Here is a 24,098-nt window from a genome sequence, read left to right as displayed (position 1 = left end):
GGGTCCCTCGGTTGGGACTCGGGCACCTTCCCCTCAAGTGGATGATATCGAGACGCCTAGACTAGCCAGGTCGGTCCAACCGGAGGCTATGAAATTTTCACATAGACTTGGACAGAGTTCAGTTTCTAGAGGCTTTATTTTGACGTATACGACCGGACACAAGCGGGCGGGTAGCGCTGGGTGTACAGAAAAGGGCCGGCTTGGGCCAAGCACTCCTCTCCACCAGAAGACCCGGGGAAACGCAAGTGCGCCTAAGCGCCAGTGGAGCCATGTATGTATCCAGGCGCAGGTCTTAGGGTGTGTAGCTTCCAGGAGAGAGGAGCAGATAACAATTTCCAGAATTCGAAGTCTTACATTTCCTCCACAGAAGCAAAGGAACTTTCCCCAGGTTCTCCTTTTTCCTCATTAAAATGTAGTTTTTAAAATGAGCACACACACATACACACACGCACACACAACCAACTTATACAGCTGTAAAGTTCAAAGCAGTTTGCATCTAGGGAACGTGCACATGGCCAGATGTGAGCGAATGAGCAGCGGATACTGAACGAGCCCAGGTCCCTTGCCCCTAGGAGAGAATCCCCACACCACTGCACAGGCCCACAGCTGACAGGGGTGGGGTCCCAGGCAAGGAAGTTGCTTTACTGGTCCCTTCCTCTTTAAGCAGCACCTATCCCATTTCACTCCCACACATCTTCCCCGGGCTGCTGTGGGCTTGGCCTGGGAAATACAATGGAGAGGAGTTTTGTGAGCTCCCCAACCCATGATCCCGAGTTGTACTTTGGTCCCAAATCAAGGCTGGGAAGGCAGGACCTGTCAGGAAAAGGACAGGGTTCTAGCCTGGGGCAGGCAGAAGAGCGGTGGTAAACGTGTGTGCACATATTTGCCACCACCTATCAGATAACGGAGCTGGGCCTCCAGATATCAAAAGTGCCAAAAAGTGAGGTCCTGCCCTTAAGCAGCAGCAAATCCCAGCCTTTCCGAGCTGCAGAGGCAGGAGCAGTGTTAAGCGCCTACACCTCCCTTGGTACTTGAGAAGCAGAATAGGGGCAACACCTCCCAAAATCTGGTAAATTGGGAAGTACAGCACATTCCTAGGAGGTCTCTGCTGGCCCCAAACTCCTCTCTTGACCTCTATCCTGCCAGAGAAAAGGCATCCACACTAATGAACACTTGCTGCCTGCATGGCTGAAACACTACTTCTGGACAGAAGACAGTTGTTAGTAACCAGAAACGGGCAAAGCTGTGCCTCCCGGCCCTAACGAATGGGAACCTGCCCACCACTGGCACCAGGGGCAGAAGACTGACTTGGATATGTCATGGAACCCTTTTCAGAGGCTGCATCTCTAAGAACCCAGAAATTATGCCATTTGTTACCAGTTTCTCTCAAAGGCTGGCAGGATTACCTTCAAATGCCAAAATAGACATGTTAGAAGTGACAGACGTGGAGACTTGCTCACCTTGGCAACGGTGAGTGTAGTGTAACCTGTCAGACACCTATGTGACAGGCAGCAGGTCTCTACCATCAAAGGACTGGTAGCAAAAATAAAAGCAGTGGGTCAGGACCCCCCCCCCCCACTGTCGGTGCTGAAGGCCCCGGGCCAGCAGGTAAACGCCACTGAGTCATCTGGCTACCAGGTTTGTAACAGCAGAACCTGCTGAGGAAGGGCACAGGAGCAGACTCCCCTCAGAAAAGGGAACAAGACTCTGCTGAGGAAAGCATGAAGGAAATCAATAGATACTAATCAACAAGGCTATACTCCAGAAAGCTCACCACAAAACAGGGGCTAGCAGGTGGACAAATGGACTTAGTGACAAACCCCAGGATTAATCAGACAAAGCTCTCAGCAGACTCTGGGCACCTGTACCCAGGACCCTATGTCCCTAAAAGCAAACAAGTTTAGAGTTCTTCCTCCAAGCCTAGAGCCTGGAACACCACATAATGGGCTACTGCCTTGAGCTTGGCCTGGAGAAGACAAGACCCTGAGCGGACCACAGTTCCTGAGCCCTGGGAGAACAGCCCATCCAAAGGCAGCACAGCTGCCCAAGCTAGAGGAAGGGATACCAGACAAAGCCCAAGAACTGCCAATACTGTCTGGGCCAGAGCCACTAAGGCCCTTTGGCCTCCTGGGACACTGACTCCCCTCAGCAAATAGAGCTGTGCCCATCCTAGTGGAATAGGAGGTTTTGAGGCCTCCTTAGGCAAGGGATCTCAGCGAGAGGCTGGCTGGGGTTGTGGAAAGAGGAACAGGGTTACATGCCAGTGGGTGCCAAGGGAGCCCAGGGCCTGCCCTCTGCTGTGAGTTGGCCTCAGCTCAGTTTCACAAATCTAGCCCCATGCCAAAATCAGACCCAAGGATGAGTCCATCTGTGCAGTTAGCCCTCTAATACCCTGGGGGCATCTGTTAAAGCACTGGCACAAAACTAGAAAGGCCCTCAGGATGTGGGCACTTAATCTTCCCCAATTCTGGGAAATAAGGGATGATTAGGCATGGAAAAACCCTGTGCCAGCCACAGCAGAGCCCCACAGCCACAGATCCCAAAAGCCTTAGGCAAGGGAAACCAAAGTTCAAGGCATTCTCTTTGCTGTCAAGCCCACTGGGGCTACCTTTTCCTTCCTGAGTCAGCCTGGACACAGCAGTCATAGCCACAGAACTAAGGAGCCTGGCTGGGAGGACAAATGTTCTGCCCTCCTCTACTTTATATATATGGATTCCAGGCTACAGCTAAAAACATTTCTTTTAGTTTACACCAAAGAGAAATATAACCCTTTAAAAGCAAGTCTGTGTGTCCTCACAGCAAGTTCAGAGCAATGGTCCCTGCCTGTGGGTGGAGAGGAAGGGGTCCTAGGGCCCAGAACTGGGCCTACTGGTTCTCATCCCGCATCTGCTCCATGATGCTGATAAGATTCTCCAAGCCAAACACATAGCCTCTGTCTGGCCCATCGTGAACTGTGGGGTCATCCCGGAAGCCCTTGAATGTGCTGTGTGCAAAGTCAATCATGCGGACATCCACCTTGGGCGGAGAAGAGGGGCCAGCCTCAAGATTGGTGTTGCTAGGGCTGGAGCTGGGGCCACAGAGGGGTGGCACCTCAGGGAGCCCCATGTCCACGTGCTTGAGACGTAGCTCAGACCGGCACTCCTTGCCATCATAGATGACAAGCAGGGAACTGGAGTAGAAGCGGTAGGAGGCCTGCCGCTCCAGCACAGCCTTGAGGCCCCGCAGTTTGCTCAGGATAGGCTCAAAAAGGTCACGTCGCAGGTCCAAGCCATTGTGCAGATACTGATAGAGGGCATTGCGGAAGCCTTCGATGGAGAGTCCACGACCATAGTACTTATTCCTGCAGAGGTAATGACCTGTGTCCAGCTGGTACACCTGAAACCCAGGAGACAAGACAAGGTTGAGAGCAAAGAAGGTCTGATGGCCACAAAGTGCCCCCAACCAAAAGAAAACAACCCCCAACCAACCAAACAACAGAACCAGTCTGGAAGGCACTCTGACCCACCTGAGCTCTTCAGCTCCTCCTACTGGAGCAGGGAGGCCACATTCAGCCCAGGTTTTCCAGTCCTGGAGCTGTGAAAGCCAACACCAGGCCTACTGCCATCACTCTAGAAGTCTGCCTCCAAGCTAGACTCTAACTGGGAACACACTGCTGACAGACAAGTCTTACTGTGCCCATGACAGGGCAACAGGCTCTCTCAGTGAGCCTGCATGTGGAGCTCAGCCAGAGTCAAGTGAGGAGAGCAGGGCTCAGTGAACCCACCTGCAAAACCACACTCAGCACCCTGTGGGTGACTCACCTTTTGAGAGGAGATTCTGGAACAGTGCAGGCCAGAAGAACACAGGTGTCAAGCAGGTATGGGCACAACCTAAAACATGCACTCGGCAGCACCTGGGCTCTGAGCAGTGGTGACTCACCTGCATGCCACAGACCCTGACCCCCAGCGTGGCCGATGTGCTCTGCTCACACTTCCTCATCTGCCGGGCTGCCTTCTCAGCTGAAGCATCATCCCCGTGCTGCCGGGTACCCATCTTCAAGTCCAGCACACACGGGTACTTGAAGTGGTGTACCACATTCTCAAGCAGGAGGAACTCTGGGCCAGAGTTAAGAACAATGGCAACCATACTCAGAGTCAGCTTCACCCCGAAAAGCACAATTGAAATTGGTCCACTGTAAACTGTACATGTCTCACAAATTCTTTTGTTTTTGTTTTGTCTTGTTTTTTGTTGTTGTTGTTGTTGTTGTTTTGTTTTTTTTTTTTGTGTGTGTGTTTTTGGTTTTTTGAGACAGGGTTTCTCTGTGTAGTCCTGGCTGTCCTGGAACTCATTCTGTAGACCAGGCTGGCCTTGAACTCAGAAATCCACCTGCTTCTTGTCTTGTTTTTTGAGACAGGGTTTTTCTGTATAACCCTGACTGTCCTGAAACTTGCTTTGTAGACCAGGCAGGCCTCGAACTCAGACATCTACCTGTCTCTGTCTCTGTCGTACTGGGATTAAAGGCATGTTCCACCACTGCTCCACTCCCTCACAAGCTCTTGTTTTTTGTCTTTTTTTTTTAGAGCTGAGGACCGAACCCAGGACCTTGTGCTTGCTAGGCAAATGTTCTACCACTGAGCTAAATCCTCAACCCCCCTCTCAAGTTCTTAAACAGCAGTTTCAAACTACTGATTTTAACAAATTTTAGAATATACATCAGATAAAAATCTTAGAGCCAGTGGTTGGTGGCTTTAATCTCAGCACTCACAGAAGACAGGCAGATAGATCTCTGTGAGTCTGCCCTTTCTACTCTTCAGGAAACCTCTATGTTCTGTGTCTAGAAATCTGTCTATTGGAGGCAGCTCATTTTACTGGACTTTTCTAGCATTAATCCTTTTATTTCAGGCTTAGTAAAATGCTTTCAAGATTCATTCAAGTCATAAAGTAAATTAGAATCTTATTTCTAGGGGCTGGAGTTTAGAACACTTCTTTCTTTTGGATTCAATTCCTAGATTCAATTGCTAACACCAACATGGTGGCTCACAACCATCTCTAATTCCAGTTCCAGGAGACCCTCTTCTGGACTCCAAAGGCACCTGGCATGCATATGGTACACATACAGGCAAAACATTCATACATGTAAAACTATATTAAAAAAAAAAAAAAAGTCAGCTGAGCATGGCACACACCTTTGATCTTGGCACTTGGGAGGCAAAGGCAGGCAGATTTCTGTGAGTTTGAAGCCAGCAAGGTCTACAAAGTGAGTTCCAGGATAACCAGGACTATAGAGAGAGAGAAAATAAGAATTCCTGTATAGCCTATGGTCTATATCATTTTCCATAATATGTATACAAGATACCCACTGATCTGTATTTTTTTAATTTTGGGGTGCGCATGTTATGTTCTACGTGTGGTGTACATGCGTGTAGTGGATGTGGATGCACACGTGTTGGATACACACATGTGAAGGCAGAGGACAGCATCAGGTAACTCCTTCATCTGCTCCCTATCTTTACTGTCTCTCACTGAGACAGTGAGCTTCAGGGACCTGTCTATCTTTGTCTCTACCCTCTCAGTACTGTGGTTGCAGGCATAGCCTGGCTTTTTAAGAGTTCTACAAATCTGAACTCAGGTCTTAGGCTTGCACAGGAGGCACATTACTAATTTAGGTACCTCCACAGTCTTTATTTTGACAATCTCATGATCCCAGGATAGTCTTCAACAGCCTGGAGAACACAAGGAGGACACTGAACTACTGGTTCCTGTCGAGAGAGAGAGAGAGAGAGAGAGAGAGAGAGAGAGAGAGAGAGAGAGAGAGAGAGAGGGAGCGAGCAGAGACAGTGGGCATACACCACCACACCTAGTTTTATTATTGCTTATGCTTTAGGTCTACCATGCACACAATAGCCCAAAGAATATTTGGTCAAATCTCTGCCACCATTAGCAAGCCAAGGCCTTATTTTGGCTAGTAACTCACCCAGACTTAAGAAATAAGAAAGACATCTTTGCAGTATTACCACCACCAAAAAAAAAAAAAAAAAAAGAGGAAATCAAATTCTAACATCCTCAACAGACTGGACCTAAAATCTATCTTGGAGAGAGTAAATAACTGTCCAATTTCCAGCCACAAGTGGGACAGCTGTTTTTACTCCTTCTAAAGCTTAGGGGACAATTATGGAGGACAGGAAGGACAGGAAGGAGTGTGAACAATACTGTCTCTGACCATAGCGTGCTCACTACAGTCAGGCACACAGCAGCTGTGGTGATGACGACTTATGGCTTGCACAAGACCTGGACAAAACTGAGCATGCCAACATTCCAGCCTGGGTGAGGGAAGGGGCACATGCTGTGACAGGCATGAACTCAAAGCAGCTGTGGCTTCCTTCCTAGGAAGGAAGGAAGACCTGCATAAGACCCGGCCCGTCAGCATTCCAGCATGAATGAGAGAGGAACACAGGAGGTCTGAAAGGCTACTTGTAGTTAAAAGCTGCTGGGAGGGAGAGGAGTCACTTCTCTTTGGGGATACGGCTGCCACTAAATCACCATAGTTTAGTAATGGCCCAAATCCACAAATATGTCAGCACTCTCCTTAAATTCTGTAGCTTTCTTTTGGTTTTTATTTGTTTGTTTAACTGAGAGTAGGAGGGGCACAGGTTCCAGTAGGTGTGAGCACACACATATGAAACTATCAAAGAATAAAACCTCATTTTAAGGCCAGGCAATGGTGGTACACACCTTTGATCCCAGAAATAAATAGGGAGGTAGAGACAGGTGGATCTCTGAGTTCAAGGCCAGCCTGGTCTACAGAGTGAGTTCCATGATAGCCAGGGTTACACAGAGAAACCCTGTCTTGAAAAACCAAAACCAAACCAAATCAAATCAAAAACCATTAAAATAATAACAACAACAACAATGAGGTCAGAGAAAGGGCACAATCCATGACTTGGTAGCTGTAACCTAGAACTTGCAAGAGCACCGTTACCTGTGCAAGAGAGAGAAACATCATGGCATGGGGCTCCTAGGCCCATCCTTCCCTGAGGATTCATACCTCGTCAATGGTAGACAGGAGAGGAAGAGATGCTCTCCCCAGTGGGGTCAGGTACCCATGTCCCTGTAAATACCCTGTAAGACTGCCTGGGACACACAGAGAAAAGCAGAGCAGGGCTAGCCAGGAAGAGGAAAATTAGGGGACAGGACACCAGAGAGGAAGCAGCTGAATGCGATTTAAATTACATTATAAATGTACATGTATAAAAATCTCATGATAAAACCTAATATTTTATCTAATATATGGTAGTAAGTTCCCTTGAGACTAAGGGGAGAGTTCAGTGGTAGAGCAAATGCTTGGGCAGGAATGAACCCCAGATTCAGTCCTCACACCAAAACTACAATAAGAAGCAAACTGTCTTGCCATTTCCTCACACGATTTCCCATCAGTGGACAAGGATACTGTAGAGTTTTCGGTCCTTGGACTCCGAGCGCATGCGGCTCAGCTGCTGCTTGTGGCAGCGCAGGCTCCAGGGGTTGTAGCTGATCTTCTCAGAGCTCAGACCGCTATTGCTGTCTAGCATCTGGAAAGGGACATCTGAGTGGCTGTGCAGCTCCACCTTTGGACTCTTTGCCTCTTGGGAGCTAAGAAGGAAGAACACACAATACCACTAAGAGATCAGAGAAGTCACCTTTAGGGACACAGAGTAGGGAAGAATTAGAACAAGCCTTGCCTGTCACCCAGAACCTGCTCACAGGTGGCAATGACCCCAAGTAAAAGTGAGTGAACAGAATGAGCGCCCTGGGCCTCTGAAAGTCCCTGAAAAACAATCTTGTCCAATTATAGCATATGATAACACACTTCCCATTTGTTAATGTCAAAGGAAAAAACTCTGGGCTCTGGTAACATGGGCACTTGTTGCACAAACCTGACAACCTGAGTTTGATCCCCAGGATCCATACAGTAGAAGAAAAGAACTAACTTTACAAACCTATCCTCTGACTTCTACATACATAAAAGGAGATACACACACACACACACACACACACACACACACACCCTGCCTCCAACAAACACCCAATAATAAATAGTTCTTAAGGGGCTGGGGAGATGGTTCAACTGTTAAGAACACTGGCTGCTCTTCCAGAGGTCCTGAGTTCAATTCCCAACCACATGGTGGCTCAGAACCATCTATAATTGGATCTGATGCCCTCTTTTGGTGTTTCAAAGACAGTGTGCATTGGACTATATATATATATAATCTTTAAAAAATAGTACTTAATTTAGATAGTTGGATTTTTTTTTTTAAGAGGTCAGGTGTGGTGGGCTGCACACCTCTGATATCAACACTTAGGAGGCAGAGGCAGATGGATCTCAGTGAGTTCAAGGTCAGCCCTGATCTACATGATGAGAGTTCAAGGACAGTCAAGGTTACATAAAACCCTGTCTGAAAAATAAAACAAACAACGACCCCTCTCCAAAAAGCCAACCAACCAACCAAACAAACAAAAAAACCAAAACACCACCAACAACAAAAAAAAGTAAAACAGAAAAGAAAACTAGGTATTAGAGAGATGGTTTAGTGGTTACCAGTACCTACAGTTATTGTAGAAAACTGGGGTTTAGTTCCCAGCACCAACATGAGGGGACTCATAATTGCTTGTACTATGGCCAGGAAGATATAATGCCCTTGTGCCCTTCACAGGGATCTAAACTCAAGCACACATACCCACACAAAGACATACATATATACATATAATTAAAACTATAAAAATGTAAACAAGGGCTGGAGAGATGGCTCAGTGGTTAAGAGCACTGACTGCTCTTCCAGAGGTCCTGAGTTCAATTCCCAGCAACCACATGGTGGCTCACAACCATTGGGGTCTGATGCCCTCTTCTGGTGTGTCTCAAGAGAGCAATGGTATTCTCATTTACATAAAATAAATAGATCTTTTAAAAAATGTAAACAAATCTTAAAAACAACTAGACCAAGAGCCATGTGGGGTATCCAGAGGCCAGTGCCCTTCCCTGCACACTGCTGGTGTGAACATAACTGACATAGGCCTGTAAATGTACTCTGGTGTCCTTACAGGGTAGGTGCAGAGTGTACCAGTAGTCCCAGGCGCTCAGAAGGCTAATGGGGCAGACCACTTAAGGACAGCATATTTGAGACCAAATCAGCATGGGCAGGACAGAGAAATCCTATTTAAAAACAATCCAGCAGTGGATAGATGGCGCAGTGGGCAAGCAATCACCACACAAGGGTAAGAACTGGAGTCTGGCGACCCAAAGCCCATGTCACACTATGTGAGTGTGGTGACTAGGCTGTAATTCACCTTCAGAATGCAAAGACAGGATGTGATGGCTATTCTTGGTTGTCAACTTGACTGCATCTAGAATTAACTAAACCCTAAGCAGCTGGGTACACATCTGTGATCCATTTTTCTTAAATCATTTAAGTGGGAAGACCTACCTCTAATCTGACCCAGACCACCTGCTTTGAGTTGATGTAAAAGTCATGGACATAAGCAGCCTTTGCTCTTTGCCTGCTTGGCCTCACTCTAGCAGACAAGTCCATTCCTTCACTGGCATTAGAGCCTACTTCTTCAGGATTCTGGCATATACTGAAACCAGCTGAGATATCCAACCTCCCGAACTGTAAAGTACTGGATTCTCCAGCTACTGGACTCTAGCTGAACCATATCTGGTGAGCCACTCTAATATCTAATAGATCACCTTTATTATAGACATTCATTCTATCAGTTCTGTTCCTCTAGAGAACCCTGAATGATACATGGGGAATGTGGAGAGCATGCTGAGTATGTGAACACACACACACACACACACACACACACACACACACACACACACACACACACACGGAGGGTGGAAGGAAGGGAGCCAGCAAGCCTGAAAAAAAAAATTCCAACTGCAACTTCACATATAGGCATAAACTCAAAAGAACTACACACCAGGGTCTAAGACTGTGGTCAGTAGACTACTTGCCTACCATGCTTGGGGTCCTGGGCTCAGGCCCAACAGGCACAGTGGTACATGCCTATAATCCTGGCAGGAGGACCAGAGGCTCAAGGCTACTTAGTGAGGCCCAGCTGAGCCTGGCAATACAACTTTTCACACTCACAAGTCCACGAAACCTCCCTGCCAGTGAAGCATACATCCTAGAGACTGAAGAGCAAGTCTGTGCACACAGCAGAGGCAGAGTACTGCTGACATTTCAAATGTTACCTTTCTTTCCAGAAACCAGGCCTTTTCTCCAGCTGTGCAGTGAGTGACACACACTACCCAGCAGGTACAGTGTGTGCTGAAGATGGTACCCCTCCTCTAAGCACCAAGCATTTGGGACATCTATGTTATGTTTTTTTCAAAGACCTGGGCAAAGTCCTTGCTTCTCCTAAACTAAACTACAGGAAGCCTGTCATCTCTTCCCCCACTTCTGAAAAGCAGATGCAAGTCCAATTTAGGAAACACTTGCCAAGTAAACCAAACAAGTTTTAGGTCTGGATGGTGCCCCTGTAGTACCTGGCATTACTAGGCCTCTGGAGTCACAGTCCTGACCCTGGTGAATAATCTCCATCTTTAGTGTGACTCAGAATCTCTGCTAACAGGTCAGATAGGAGTATGGTCATTGTGTGTAGGGAGCCGCGGTTAGCGGTGATAACATTCGCCATTACAAGATGGCGCAGGCATCCTGTGCTCCCACAAGTAAACAACTAACTGCGCAGGTACAAAAGGCAAAAGCGCGCCAAAGTCACTGCCCATCCCGGGGCGTATTATGGGGTGATGAGTGAACAGCCAATCAGAAGTGAACACGCCACTCTAGGGTACATATAGCAGTGCCTTTCCTGGGCTTGGGGTCTTCCGCTTCTGCTGATACGAGAATAAAGCCTCGCTGTAGTAATCATCCAAACACTGCCTCACGAAGGGGACTCGAAAAGGGGCGCAGAACAATTGTGAACAGAGCTAGCACCTTCAGAGCAGACCCTGATGTTCAATCTATATTCACTGGCTTTTTAATCAACGATTAGTAAAGTAAATGCTATCACTTTGGAGAACAAAACAACTCCCACTCTAAAAACTGCTAGAAGAGAATCATCAATCGCTAGATACTGACTGCAATGCTCCACCACCCATATGCCAGAGTGAGCCCCACAGTTGTCAGTCAGGAGGAAGCCCCTTGTGGATGATGGAGATGAAGCGAAGGAAGTGCTTCTGCAGGCAGGAGTCCTCAGAATACTCAACACCAAGACTAAAGTGTGCATGTGTAACCCTCTCCTTCCAACACAGTTGCAGACTTCACTCAACAGGAGGAGAAACACATTCACAACCACACAAGGCTTCCTTAATTAACATGAACAGGATCTCTTAAAGCCTAAGTAAAAAGAGTGGACTGCCCTAAGCCCTGTCAGCTCCCGTGGGCAGCATGTTTCAATGAAGTGATCTGATGGCAGTGCTGAAGCTTGGGTGACACATGTTCAATGTGCATGAAGCCCTGAGTTTACTCTCAGTACTACAAAAATTAGGCATGGCTGCAAATCCTGTAATCTCAGCACTCGGGAGGTGGGACCAAGAACAACAGAAATGCAAGATTCTACTACTTTGCAACCCTTCCCACAAGGAAAGTAGAAGGTTCCAATTTCTCCATATCCTTGTAATCATCTGTATCTACAACTTTATATCTCTCCTTCCTATCTATCTATCTATCTATCTACCTATCTATCTATCTATCTATCTATCTATCTATCTATCTAGACAGTGACTTTTCAACAAGGGATTGAAATGGCTGGTGTTCACAGGCCACTCCCACAGGTATGGCCTCCCTTATATGTTTATCACAACCTGATGAATGAATAAAACAAAGATGGTATGTTCATATGGTGAAATGTTCAGCCATAGAAAGTAATACAAGGCTACATGGTGGCATGCTGTGATCTCAGCATTTGAGAGGCAGAGACGGGAAATTACTGTATGCTTCAGATTAGCCTGGTCTACATATGAATTCTATGCCAGCCACCAGAGTTCACAGTGAGATCTTGTCTCACAAACAACAAAACAGTACAGGTAACATGCTGACAGATCGCCCCCCCCCCCCCCCCCCCCCCCGTCTCCTTCTTCTCTTTCTCTTCTCTTTCTCTCTTTCTCTCTCTCCTTCCCTCCCTCCCCCCTCTCTCCTCCCCTTTCTTTTTTAGGTTTTCAAGAGTTTCCTCAGTGTAGTCCTGCTTGACCTGAACTTTCCATCTATACCAGACTGGCCTCAAAATCATCAGTCTCCCTGTCCCTGCCTCCCAAGCAGGGATTAAAGGATGTGTCACCATGCCTGCCAACTTTTTTTTTTTTTTTAAATATGTGCCTGTGTATGCCATGTATGTGGAGATGCCTGCAGAGACCAGAAGACAGCACTCAGTGCCCTGGAGCTTTTGTGAGCTGCCAGATGTGAATGCTGGCAACTGAACCTGGGTCCTGTGGAAGTGCAGGAAGCATTCTTAACTCTATTCTTCCCCCAACCCCACTACAATCTCACTATGAAGTCCAAGCTATTCTGGAACTTGTTATGCAGCACATGCTGTGTTCGTACACTCAATGATCCTCCTGCCTCAGCTTCCTGAGTGCTAGGATTACAAAGTGTGATGCATCATCACACTCTAATTGCCAACACTTTATTCTCTAGCCTCTGAATTATATTTAATTTAGTAGAAGCTAACTAATATCTGAATAGAATATCGAGACATAATTCTGAGAAAAACCAATGCCCAGTATAAATACAGGAGCATGGAAAGAACATATCATCAGATTCTCAGAGTTTGAACAAAAGCTACTGGGTACCCTAGTCTGTACAGTCTATTACCACTTGCGTGCTTAGACATCCTATAGGTGTGAGATTTAAAAGAAAGCTAAATAATCTATTGCCATGAACACAGGACATCCCTGCTTCTAGAGGGCTGACAAGAGCTTCAGTTTCTCTTAACTGGGTTTAACCACACCCAGAAGGCAGTAGGCAGATAGGCAGGGCTTGACACTAAGAGAAGTCACTATCGGCTTCATTTGTTTATTTTCAACCACCTATAGACTTATTGTATGCTTTCTGTGCTTGTGATTTATTTGTTCTCCCCTATTACTTTGAAAGATAGCATGGGCCAACCAGCCAGCTCCACTCTGCTGAACCTAGTCCAATTACACTTCAAGGACTTCAACTGCCTGACCAAAAAAAAAAAAAAAAAAAAAATCTAAGTTTAACTGTATGGTTGGGATACTAACCATCTTTTGCAGGAACGCGTGGCCAGCAGGTCCACCAACTCTTGGTGACCGATGCACACACAGCACTATCTTTAAAACTCAGTCTCTCCTCTATCTTTAACTCCTGCACTATGGGATATCTGGGTCTAAAGAAATGGTTAAAAACTTCATTTCTGGTTGTTTACCCCTTGACTTAGTTTTAACTCATTTCAAATGATTTTAGAAAAAAAGTGACTGAATCAGGACAACAAAAACTGACAAGCTGGTGCTACTCCTGGAGCCCTGTCTTTTGCCTGGATCAAGATAGCAGTAAGCCAGGGCCTCTGTGCAAGCTGCTCTTAAAGGGGCTAGCAGCTTCTCAGCCTTCCTGGTAAGTAACCTGATGGCTACAAAACATCTATGCCCATGAGAATTAGATTCAACAGGTGGAAGGTGCTCTGCCTTTAAAATTACAGCTTAAAAAAATTGTCTGTCTGTTTTAAATGAATAAATGTATATGGCCACTGCGTATTTATTTCTGACCAGTCTTAAATGTATAAGTTTACTATAATCTGCATGTCTTGGTTACAAAATATTAATTTATAATTTATGATATATGGTTAATAATCTATGATATCAGTAACAGAAAGTTGGTTTAAAACAATTCAGGGTTGCCGGGCAGTGGTGGAGCATGCCTTTAATCCCAGCACTTGGGAGGCAGAGGCAGGCGGATTTCTGAGTTCGAGGCCAGCCTGGTCTACAGAGTGAGTTCCAGGACAGCCAGGGCTACACAGAGAAACCCTGTCTCGAAAAACCAGAAAAAAAAAAAGTTGATAATCAGTAACCTTATAAATGATCACATCCTTTAATATATTCAGAAATATATTGTAGTCATGCTAAGTAGATACAATTAACTATAAGGTTAGAGCTTTATTTAGTTTCTTGTTTTATGTTTGCAAGGTACAATTTAAAACAGATAACAAACAACAGGCAAAGGTTGTTTAACTCAGATATGCTAAGTAGGTATTGGCCCTCAAACCAGTCAGAGATCTGCTGAATATGACATTTAATATACTATGACAGACAGAGACTCCAAAACCCTAACAGTGATGTCCCTGCCCCCAAGGCCTCCAAGAAGAGAAGGGCCCAACAATAAAGGTTACCACCTGGATTGTGGTATGGAAACCCTTAGATATAGAGCCAACCAATGAGGATAGAGGTCACCTACCCCTCCCTGGAATTCCCCTAATTCCTTCAGTGATTCTTGGACTCTAACAAGGACTCCACCACGGTCCTGAATGTTGGTATCATTAGGACTCAGCATATGCCACCAAGCTCTGTCCAATATCCTCTTACCTCTCAGAGGTCTCAAAGGACAGGCTGGCTTTCTCCTCCTTGTGGTCACTACCACTGCCAGACCGATGCAGGCTCCTGCGGGAGTGTTTGCGCCTCGGTTGCTCCCGCTCTGGTGTGTCATCTTGCTCTACAGTTTCACTCTCCACATAAGGGTAGGCTACCAAGTTGATGTAACCATCACTGTCTCCCTCAAAACAGACAGAAACCACGCCTGTTGGAGAAAAAGCAGCTGATTAACAAATATCAAGACTGGTGGAGTCCATGTCTGCTCCTGCTTTCTCAAAAACATGGATATCACCTATCCTGACCCAACTGTGGATCCATTAAGAATAATGGCCAGCAGACACCCATTTTCCAAAGATAGACAACCGTATTCACTCTCAACCTACTGTTTACCTCTGAATGAGGGTAAATCTGTAATTATTTGCTACATTTTCCTTCATCCTTCTGCTTTCAGTAACTCACCACTCAAAAACAATGTTTTCTAGGTGACGTCAAAACCTTACTCTAGAGGGTAAGGAGATGGTTCCTCAGCAATCAAATGCACTTGCTGCTCCTGCAGAGGACCCAGGTTCAACTTCCAGAACCCAAATGGTGGCTCACAAACATCTCTAATTCCAATTTCAAGATCTAATTTCCTGTTCTGTCTCTATGGGCCACCAAGGATGCATGTGCTACACAGAAATACACATGAAAAAAATAAAATCCTTTTCAAAAGATACTTTAAAAATTAACCTTCTATCTACTCAACTACTTTAACGCCATTCCTTGTCAGTGATCCTTATATCTGTTTTCCTTCTGCCCAACAGTGTCACCTAAAGAAACATAAAATATCTCCAGGACAGTGCTTATAAATAAAGTATTTTCTTTCCGGGGGCTGGAGAGATGGCTCAGTGGTTAAGAACACTGAACACTCTTCCAGAGGTCCTGAGTTCAATTCCCAACAACCGCATGGTGGCTCGCAACCATCTGTACATCTGTAATGAGATCCAATGCCCTCTTCTGGTGTGCATGAAGACAGCAACAGTGTACTCACATACATAAAATAAATCTTTAAAATACACACACACACACACACACACACACTTTTCTTTTTTTTTTTTTTTTTTTTATAGCCACAGGGATCTTTAATTTTTTATTAAGAGCATGTTTTATAGGAGTGGTCACACAGTTGTAACCCCGGCACTGAGGAAGCAGAGAAAGGAACACTACTTTCCAAGACTATCCAGGACTATATAATATACCTTCTCTCTCAAAACCCAAGAAAATACACCATCAGTTTTCATTTGTTTTTGTTTTATTGAGGTACTAGAAATTCAACTTAGATCCCTGCACACTAAGTAAGCATTCTATCACCTACCGTTTTCCTGGTGAAGGGGGGTTTCTTAGCAGGGTTTTCCCAGAGATCCACCTGCCTCTGCCTTCTGAGTGCTGGGATTAAAGACATGCACCACCACCACCACTAATCACAGGACTCAACACACACACTTTTCTTTCCACACTGAGAACAGCGTTCTCTTAGTTTCCCACACAGACTTCTATTCTCAAGTCTCTAAGGTGAAATGCCTTCTTGAATTTCCTACTATATCTCATGGAATAATTTGTTCTCTCCATTTTTTCAGTTTTGTAAGAAGGGGTCTTGTACAGTCCAGGCTAGCCTCAAACTCACTATGAAGTAGGTGACCTGCACTTCCCAGTGTTAGGATTACAGGTGTATGTGACTATGCCTGTTACCTGTTTTTCATTTTTTACCTGGTACTTTTTTTTTTTTTTTTTTATAAAGATTTGTTTGTTTTATGTAAGTGCACCGCCACTGTCTTTGGACACACCAGAAGAGGGCATCAGATCCCATTACAGATGGTTGTGAGCCACCATGTGGTTGCTGGGAATTGAATTCAGGACCTCTGGAAGGGCAGTCAGTGCTCTTAAACCACTGAGCCATCCCCACCCCCACTTGGTACTTTTTCTAAGTCTCACTATATAACCCTGGCCTCTTCCAAATCTACCCGTTTCCGCCTAGAAAGGATTAAAGGCACTACCACACCTGGCTTCCACTTTTACTGACCCCACCATAGATAAACAGACAGGCAGGCAGGCAGGCAGGCAGACATTTTTTTCTGTGCAGCTCTGGCTGTCCTAGAACTCACTCTAGATCAGGCTTGTCTTGAACCCATAGAGATCTGCCTACCTCTGCTTCTGAGTGATGGGATTAAAGCTGTGCATCGCCATGCCTGGCTTCTACTTTAATGTGTAAGTGTTTTGCTCACATGTGTGCAAGTGTATCACACAAAGCTAGAAAAGGGCATCAGATCCTTTGGAACTAGAGCTACAGGTGGTTGTGAGCCTCCATGTGAGGAGTGGGAAACAAACCTGGGTCCTTTGCAAGAATAAGAAATACTCTTAACTGCTGAGCCAGCTCTCCAGCTCCTGTTGTGTCTATTTGTCAACCAGATTAGTTTCTTCCAGATCAAGAGATAAAACAGAAACAACACACAAGAAATCTAATCAAGGTTTAAAAACAAAACAAAACACAATAAAAGTAGCCTTGAACTTGCATATCCATCCTGTGTCCATTAACAACACATCTATGTGTCCCATCTTAGTGTGCACAAACAGCCCCAAAATCTGCAGTGGGTGACTGAGAGGCACTCTGTCCTCTGCACTTGTTTCCTTCCCTAGGCTGGCAGCGCATCAGTCTCTGGGTCCTATCAGAAGGAAACTCCTTCAAACTCAAGCCTCAGAGGGGTTCACATGCACAACCTGTTCCTGTGCATGGCTTTCTCTTGGCAAGCCCTCACCATGGTCTTTTGAACTTGTTTAAGACTGAACACCCTGCAGTCTACAGTCTTCTATTCTAGGAGTTCCCTTCTGACTGTCCCCAGAACTATCACAAACTTCCAGAAAAGAACCATTGTTTCTATTAGCATCTTTCCCCATCTTGATTTATTCTTTGTATGTCCAGAATACATATTCAAAAAATTCCCTGGGAATTTTTTTGAATCCTTTGTTCAAATAGTAGTTCAGCTGAAGAAAGAGTTCTATTGTTCATTGGAAAAACAATTTTACTTTTTTCTTCCCAGCTCAAGACCTATCTATCTGCACAGAATGGGACTTCCAGTTAAATGCTGACTAGGAATAAGAGTCCTCAAAGAACCCTTGGCTCAGTCCTTGATATTAAAGAGGCAATGTTCCACCACTTCCTAACAAGGCAACCACAGATGCCTCCATGAGGAAGAAGACCCTCCCTTCCATCTCTATCATTAGCTTTTACCAAGTAAATACACATGTACAAAACAATCACAGATCTTAAGTAGTACTGTGAAGAAATGAGGTGGGATTCTGCAATTGCAAGTAATAATGTCTCCAGAGCAGAACATTTAGCACAGGATGATCAAGCAGTGTCTGAGGGATGAGGACTGAGGGATGAGGGATGAGGGATGAGGAGAGCTGTGAACACAACTTGAAGTAAAAGCTGAGGCTAAAATAAATAAACCACCATAAAAGATGGAGCTGGGGAGTATAAAAACTACCTCTTTTTTACTAATTAAAATGTAAATAGGGTCTGGGAATATAGATAAATTGGTAGAGCATTTCCTAGCATTCCTAAAAAACAAACAAAGGAAAAAGGGATTTAATTCAGTTGTAGAGTGCTTGCCTAGCCCATTCAATACCTAGGTTCAATCCCTAGTACTGTAAAAGAACAAAAAGTATATACAGAATTGGCATACATTCAAATATGTACAGAACTGAACAGTAGGACTCACATCCTTGTATGCATTACTCACAAGATCCAAAAGATAGAGCAATGTGAATGTAGCTAATCTGCCGTTAATCTGTTTTACATTTATTTATTTAATTTTTATTTTTTAATTATTATTTTTTGAGACATGGTTTCTCTGTGTAGCCCTGGCTGTCCTGGAACTCACTCTGTAGACCAGGCTGGCCTCAAACTCAGAAATCCACCTGCCTCTGCCTCCCGAGTGCTGGGATTAAAGGCGTGCACCACCATGCCCAGGCATTTTCTAGATTGTACTTCATGTGTGCATGTGTTTGTGCCTGAGTGAGTACATGTCTATTTACTACACGCATGCAGGATCCACAGAGGCCAGAAGAGGATGTCAGATTTTCTGAACGGAAGTCACAGACAGTTGTGCTCTCCATGTAGGTGCTGGAAATTAAACCTGGGTCCTCTAAAAGCAGCAATCGGAGGAAGGATTGAAGAAGCCAGAGGTCAAAGACACTACATGAAAACCTATAGAATCAACTAACCTTGGCCCAGAGTGGCTCACAGAGACTGAACCACCAACCAAAGAGTACACATAGGACAGACCTATACCCCCCCCACCCCCACATATATAACAGATGTGCAGCTTGTTCTCCATGTGAGAACCCGAACAACTAAAGCAGGGGCTAACTCTGCCTGCCTTTGGACTCCTTTTCTCCTAACTGGGCTGCCTTGTCTAGGATTAATAGAAGAAGATGCACCTAGTTCTACTGTAACTTGATATGCCAAGGTGGATTGATATCACTGGGAAGCCTCCTCTTCAAGGAGAAAGGAAAAGGGGAATGGGAGAAGGGGAGGTGAGTGGGAGGGGCTAGAAGGAGAGGAGGGAGGGGAAGCTGTTATACAGTATAAAGTAAATAAATAAATTTAATCATAATCGTAATAAACAAAGAACAACGAGCACTCTTACCCACCAAGCCATCTCTCCAGCCCTCATTAAAATGTCTTAAAAGGGCCTGTGAGATGATAACACAGGTAAAGACACCAGCTGCCAGGTCTGAAGGCATGAGCTCAATCCATGCAACTTACATGGTGGCAGTAGAGAAGCAACTCCTAAAAGCTGTCCTCTGTATGTATGCCATGGTATAAGAATACCTGCACACATACAAATTAATCCTTTCTTTTTACGGTTTGTTTGATTTGTGGTGTTAGAGTCAAACCTAGGCCCTTATTTGGGTCAGGCAAGCACTCCACCACTGAGGCCCATTCCCCAGAAGGAATTCAAACACGTGCTATGAGACAGATGGACTTTAGTGAAATTAGCCAGCTACAAATTGAGAAAAAAATATAAGATCTCATTTATATGGAATATCTACACTATTTGTGAATGAAAGTAGAAGTTTCCAAGGCTGACACAGACAGCACAGGGAGGTTTTTATTTAGAATGTTCACAGTTCCTGTTTCACAATGAACAGTGGTTACAGCCATACAACTATGTCAGTATACCTAATGCTACTAAATTATACAACAAAATGGTAAACTTTATCTATTTCTCCATAATTAATTTCTCAGACTTAAAGAATCAGAGTCAGAGGCCAGAGAGATGGCTCAGAGGTTAAGAGCACTATCTACTCTTCCAGAGGTCCTGAGTAATTCCTAGCAACTACACGGTGATTCACAACCATCTATAATGAGATCTGGTGTTCTCTACTGGTAGACGGATATATATGCAGGCTGAATGTTGAATGCATAACAAATAAATATATGAGTAAATAAAGAAATAAATCTATCTTTAAAAAAAAATCTAAGAATCTAAGTCAACTCTTGCTTGGATTGCTAAATGGAAACTCCCCAAAGTAAAAACTGTTAACATGGCCGGGTGGTGATGGCGCACGCCTTTAATCCCAGCACTTGGGAGGCAGAGACAGGTGGATTTCTGAGTTCGAGGCCAGTCTGGTCTACAGAGTGAGTTCCAGGACAGCCAGGGCTACACACAGAGAAACCCTGTCTCGAAAAAAACAAAAAAGACAAAACAAAACAAAAAATGTTAACATGACTAAAATCATAACTAAATTCTGAAAAGAAAATTTAAAAGGCTTACTCATTTTTATTTTATGTGTATGAGAATTTTGACTGTGTATTTAAGTGCACCCCACATGTGAGCGAAAGTGAATCCCCTGGAACTAGAGTTACACACAATTGTGAGCCGTCATGTGGGTTTGGGAACCAAACTTGGGTCTCTGCAAGAACAGCATATGCTCTTATCCAGAGTCATCTTTCTAGCCTGGTTCTAAACAATTTTACAAGGGCTGGAGAGATGGCTCAGCAATTAATAGTGCTTACTATAATCAGGAGGATCAGAGTTCAGATGTCAGCACCCACATAACAGGCCTGGTAGCCCACAAACATCTATCAGCTCAGAGAAATTTAATGATCCCTTCTGGTACATATATATTTACTTACACACACACACACACAAACACACACACATAAATAATTCTCAAGTTAAAAAAAAAAACAAACTTATAGCCTGATGTGGTGTCACACCTTTAATCTCAGCACTCAGGAGGCAGAAGCAAGTAGACTTCTGTGAATTTTGAATCCAAGGCCAGCTGGTCTACGTAGTTGAGACCCTATCTCAAACAAAAACAACTCTTAGAATGGTCAATCATAAAATTGTATATGGGGCCAAAAGATGGCTTAGCAGTTAAAGCACTTACTGCTCTTGCAAAAGACCACGGTTTTGTTTCCTGCACCCACAATGGCAAGTATAACCATCTGTAACACCAGTTCCAAGAGATCTGATGCTCACTTCTGCACCTGCATGCATGTGGTACACACACAGAGATGCACCAAAGCACTCATAAACAGGGCTGGAGAGATGAGCTAGTAGTTAAGAGCACTAGTTGCTCTTCCAGAAGACCAAGGTTCAATTCTCAACACCCACATAGCAGCTCACAACCATCTACATCATCAGTTCCAAGAGATGACACACCCTCTTCTGGCCTCTGCAGGCACCAGGCACACATGTATCACACAGACATACATGTAAGCAAAACACCAATACACATAAAATAACTAATTTTAAAAATAGCTGTGTACACAATACATTTGTGGCCAAGTGTAGGGATTAGTGATTCGCACCTTTAATCCTAGCACTCGGGAGGCAGAGGCTGAGAGTTAAAGGTCAGCCTGGTCCACAGAATGAGTTCCAGGACAGCTAGGGATATATAATAGAAAGCTTATCTTTAAAAGAGTGGTGGAGGGGCTGGAGAAATGGTTCAGTGGTTAAGAGCACTGACTGCTCTTCCAGAGGTCCTGAGTTCAATTCCCAGCAACCACATGGTGGCTCACAACCATCTGTAAAGGGATCCAATGCCCTCTTCTGATGTGTCTGAAGACAGCTACATATAAATAAGTAAATAAATAAATAAACAAATGAATGAGGCAGATAGTAACAGTACATAGAGAGTGCAAAGAACAGCTGCTAATGGGGCCTGATTCCAAGACACCCACAGGTTCTTTCTGTTCTAAAGTCAGCTCTTGTCTTAAAACAGCTTCAAACATTAACACATCAGAGCTCCTGAATATTCCATAAATTCCCTTCTCTAGCACACACAAACATGCACCACTGTCCCTTTGCCAGCTGTTCAACCCCCATTAAAGCCTGGAAAGTACCCCTTTATCCTTCCTAGGGATAAAAAAATTGTCCCCCTTTCCCCTAGACCTGTGTCACAAACAAGGGACTCCTTAACAATAGTGTTCTTTACCAATGGGTCTTCCTGCTGTTAATTTTTCTCAGCTTTTCATGATCTAAAAACATTTCTGATAATTTCAGCTTCGAATTTTACCTAACAAACTGAGATAATAAAGAACAACAATCATGTCATAGGGCAAACAACACAGGACAACTGAGCCAAAAAACATGTCAGTCAAAGGTTGCTAGTCTCACAAAGAGGACCAGTGACGAACCTTTGTATTCTGGGGTGAATTCCTTCATTTCGGGAGGGAGTGACTCGTAGAAGCGCTGTTCCCGTGAGATGAGAGGTTTGCACACAGTGTGATCGTCATACCGCATCATGCTGCTGTGTCCGCCCACCTGATGGATAAAGGGCTCCAGGAGAACTCCTCGGTCTCCGGCCCGACTTGCGTTCTTGCCATACTGCCCCACTTCCATGGTTTGACAAACACACATTGCGTTGGGGGCCGGTTGCACACTGATGGCAGAGGATGCAGCACATGGACCACAAGGAGAGCTAGGTTGATCCTGGCTAGTGGGAGGCCAATGGTCAGAGTCTGCTTAGTTTATTGTTCTGTCCTAGAAAAAAAAAAGATAGGAAAAGAGAATCAAACGTCTGGCCATTCAGTTTTGCATCCCCTGCATGTATGTACTGCAACCTAAGAGGCAGCTGGAAAATCTTGTTAAAATGATGCAGCTTTGGTCTCCATCCATCATTCTGTGTACACAGCTCCCCTCCTACTCCTTCTAAATACTCTGAGGATTTTACTTCAGAGATAAACAACACCACAATCATCAGTATGAAAACCAACCTAGTTGTGTAAGCTTCAAAGATGAAAGGATCAGAAAAAACAACAAAAATACATTCTGTTCAAGGTCTCATCCTGACTCAAGAGAAGCGTGTCTGGGTTTTGTTTGCATTTTAACCATTAAGCGTACATTTCAGTGGCAGTAAATACATTCACACTGCTGTATAACCATTACCATCATCCATCTTTACAACACAGGCTTCCATCATCCAAAATGAAATTCTGTGCCAACATATTTATGTTTTTCTAGGACAAGGTTCCCCTGTTATCACCCAGGATGGCCCTAAACTTGCTGTCCTCAAGACAAGTGTTTCTATCTTAAGCATCAGATCATGTTAGTTTCAAAACTCTGCCGAAAGTACAAAGGGCCAGACATGAAAAGCCATTCTTTGATAGGATTTAAAGCAAATCCCCCAACCCCTGCCCTGAGATGGGTATCTCTGTATAGCCCTGGCTGCACTAGAACTGGCTCTATAGACCAGGTTTGGCATGGAAGTCAGAAATCTGTCTGCCTCTGCCCCCCTCCCCCAAGTCCTAGAATTAAAGGCGTGAGCCACGATACCCACTGTTTAAAAATCTTTTTTTTGCTTTCCCTCAGAGTTCAGATTCTTCTACTTTCAGCCTTCCTTCCCACTGTAGGATAGAGACAAGTTCTCTGTATTAGCGCACCTTCCCTTTGAGGTCAGCTTTTCTTTCCCTTAAGAAAAGTTAAAATTCTTGCCATTTCTTTAATACTAAATCCACTTCTGAGTCAGGACTGTAGTAGACAGACTACACCTGAGGGATGAAGGCTGGCAGCAGTGAAAGGGCATCAGAGAAGCAGCAGAGGGCACTGAGGAATTCTGGGCAATTGCAGACCATGCTCTTCAGATATCCTGGAGATTCATCATCTGACATACAGAGCGAACAGCACTCTCCCCCTTGGGACTTGTATTAAAATAGCTGAGACCTTGTCAGTGTTTATGAATGGACTGTGGTCATGAGGGTCATGGAACTCCACTGCTCTGTCTCTGAGCTTATTATGTACTTTGAATTACAAGAGAGTCCATCTGTCCTGTTTTAACACTCTGCAGCACTGGCATTTTAGGCTAACTCCCTGATTTGCCTGGTGTGGTAGCTTACACTTATAATCTCACACTCAGGAAGCTGAGGCTGGAGACTTAAGGTCAATGTGATCAGAATGAAATTCTGCAAAAAAAAAAAAAAAAAAAAAAAAAAAAAAAAAAAAAACCAGGAAGCTAACCTGCACTAGGAGTTTGAGGCTAGTCTGGATTA

General features: G+C 44.7%; 2 protein-coding genes across 3 annotated transcripts in view; both read right to left on the bottom strand.

Moving 5' to 3' along the window:
- Window positions 1–117: 117 nt before the first annotated feature.
- Ip6k1 (inositol hexakisphosphate kinase 1) lies at window positions 118–22,470 on the bottom strand. Its single transcript, XM_034483782.2, has 5 exons — window positions 22,248–22,470; window positions 14,552–14,762; window positions 7,427–7,608; window positions 3,919–4,094; window positions 118–3,375 (listed from the first exon to the last, which is right to left on the bottom strand). Exons 1-5 carry the CDS (start codon window positions 22,468–22,470, stop codon window positions 2,866–2,868), a joined length of 1,302 nt encoding a protein of 433 aa, XP_034339673.1. The 3' UTR covers window positions 118–2,865.
- Cdhr4 (cadherin related family member 4) overlaps window positions 22,449–24,098 on the bottom strand; it is a 32,022-nt gene continuing 30,372 nt past the window's right edge. Inside the window, exon 18 of one of the 2 annotated variants that reach the window (XM_076918074.1) lies at window positions 22,449–22,593. In XM_076918074.1, the coding sequence (XP_076774189.1) occupies window positions 22,576–22,593 (18 nt within the window). In that variant the 3' untranslated portion in view covers window positions 22,449–22,575. The remainder of the gene's footprint in view (window positions 22,594–24,098) is intronic. The other variant, XR_013105735.1, reaches the window with a different exon arrangement.

This window comes from Arvicanthis niloticus, chromosome 21 (assembly GCF_011762505.2).
Source record: "Arvicanthis niloticus isolate mArvNil1 chromosome 21, mArvNil1.pat.X, whole genome shotgun sequence".
NCBI lineage: Eukaryota > Metazoa > Chordata > Mammalia > Rodentia > Muridae > Arvicanthis > Arvicanthis niloticus.
This window is presented reverse-complemented; position numbering and strand designations above follow the sequence as displayed.

What these genes read in the sequence shown, in the direction of transcription:
- Ip6k1 (XM_034483782.2), bottom strand. Translation starts at nt 22,470, where the DNA reads ATGTGTGTTTGTCAAACCATGGAAGTGGGGCAGTATGGCAAGAACGCA. An exon ending in ATTCACCCCAGAATACAAAG is followed by an intron (nt 14,763 to 22,247) that starts GTTCGTCACTGG and finishes TTTCTCCAACAG; the next exon opens with GCGTGGTTTCTGTCTGTTTT. An exon ending in TCAGGGTCTGTGGCATGCAG is followed by an intron (nt 3,376 to 3,918) that starts GTGAGTCACCAC and finishes CCTGGGTTTCAG; the next exon opens with GTGTACCAGCTGGACACAGG.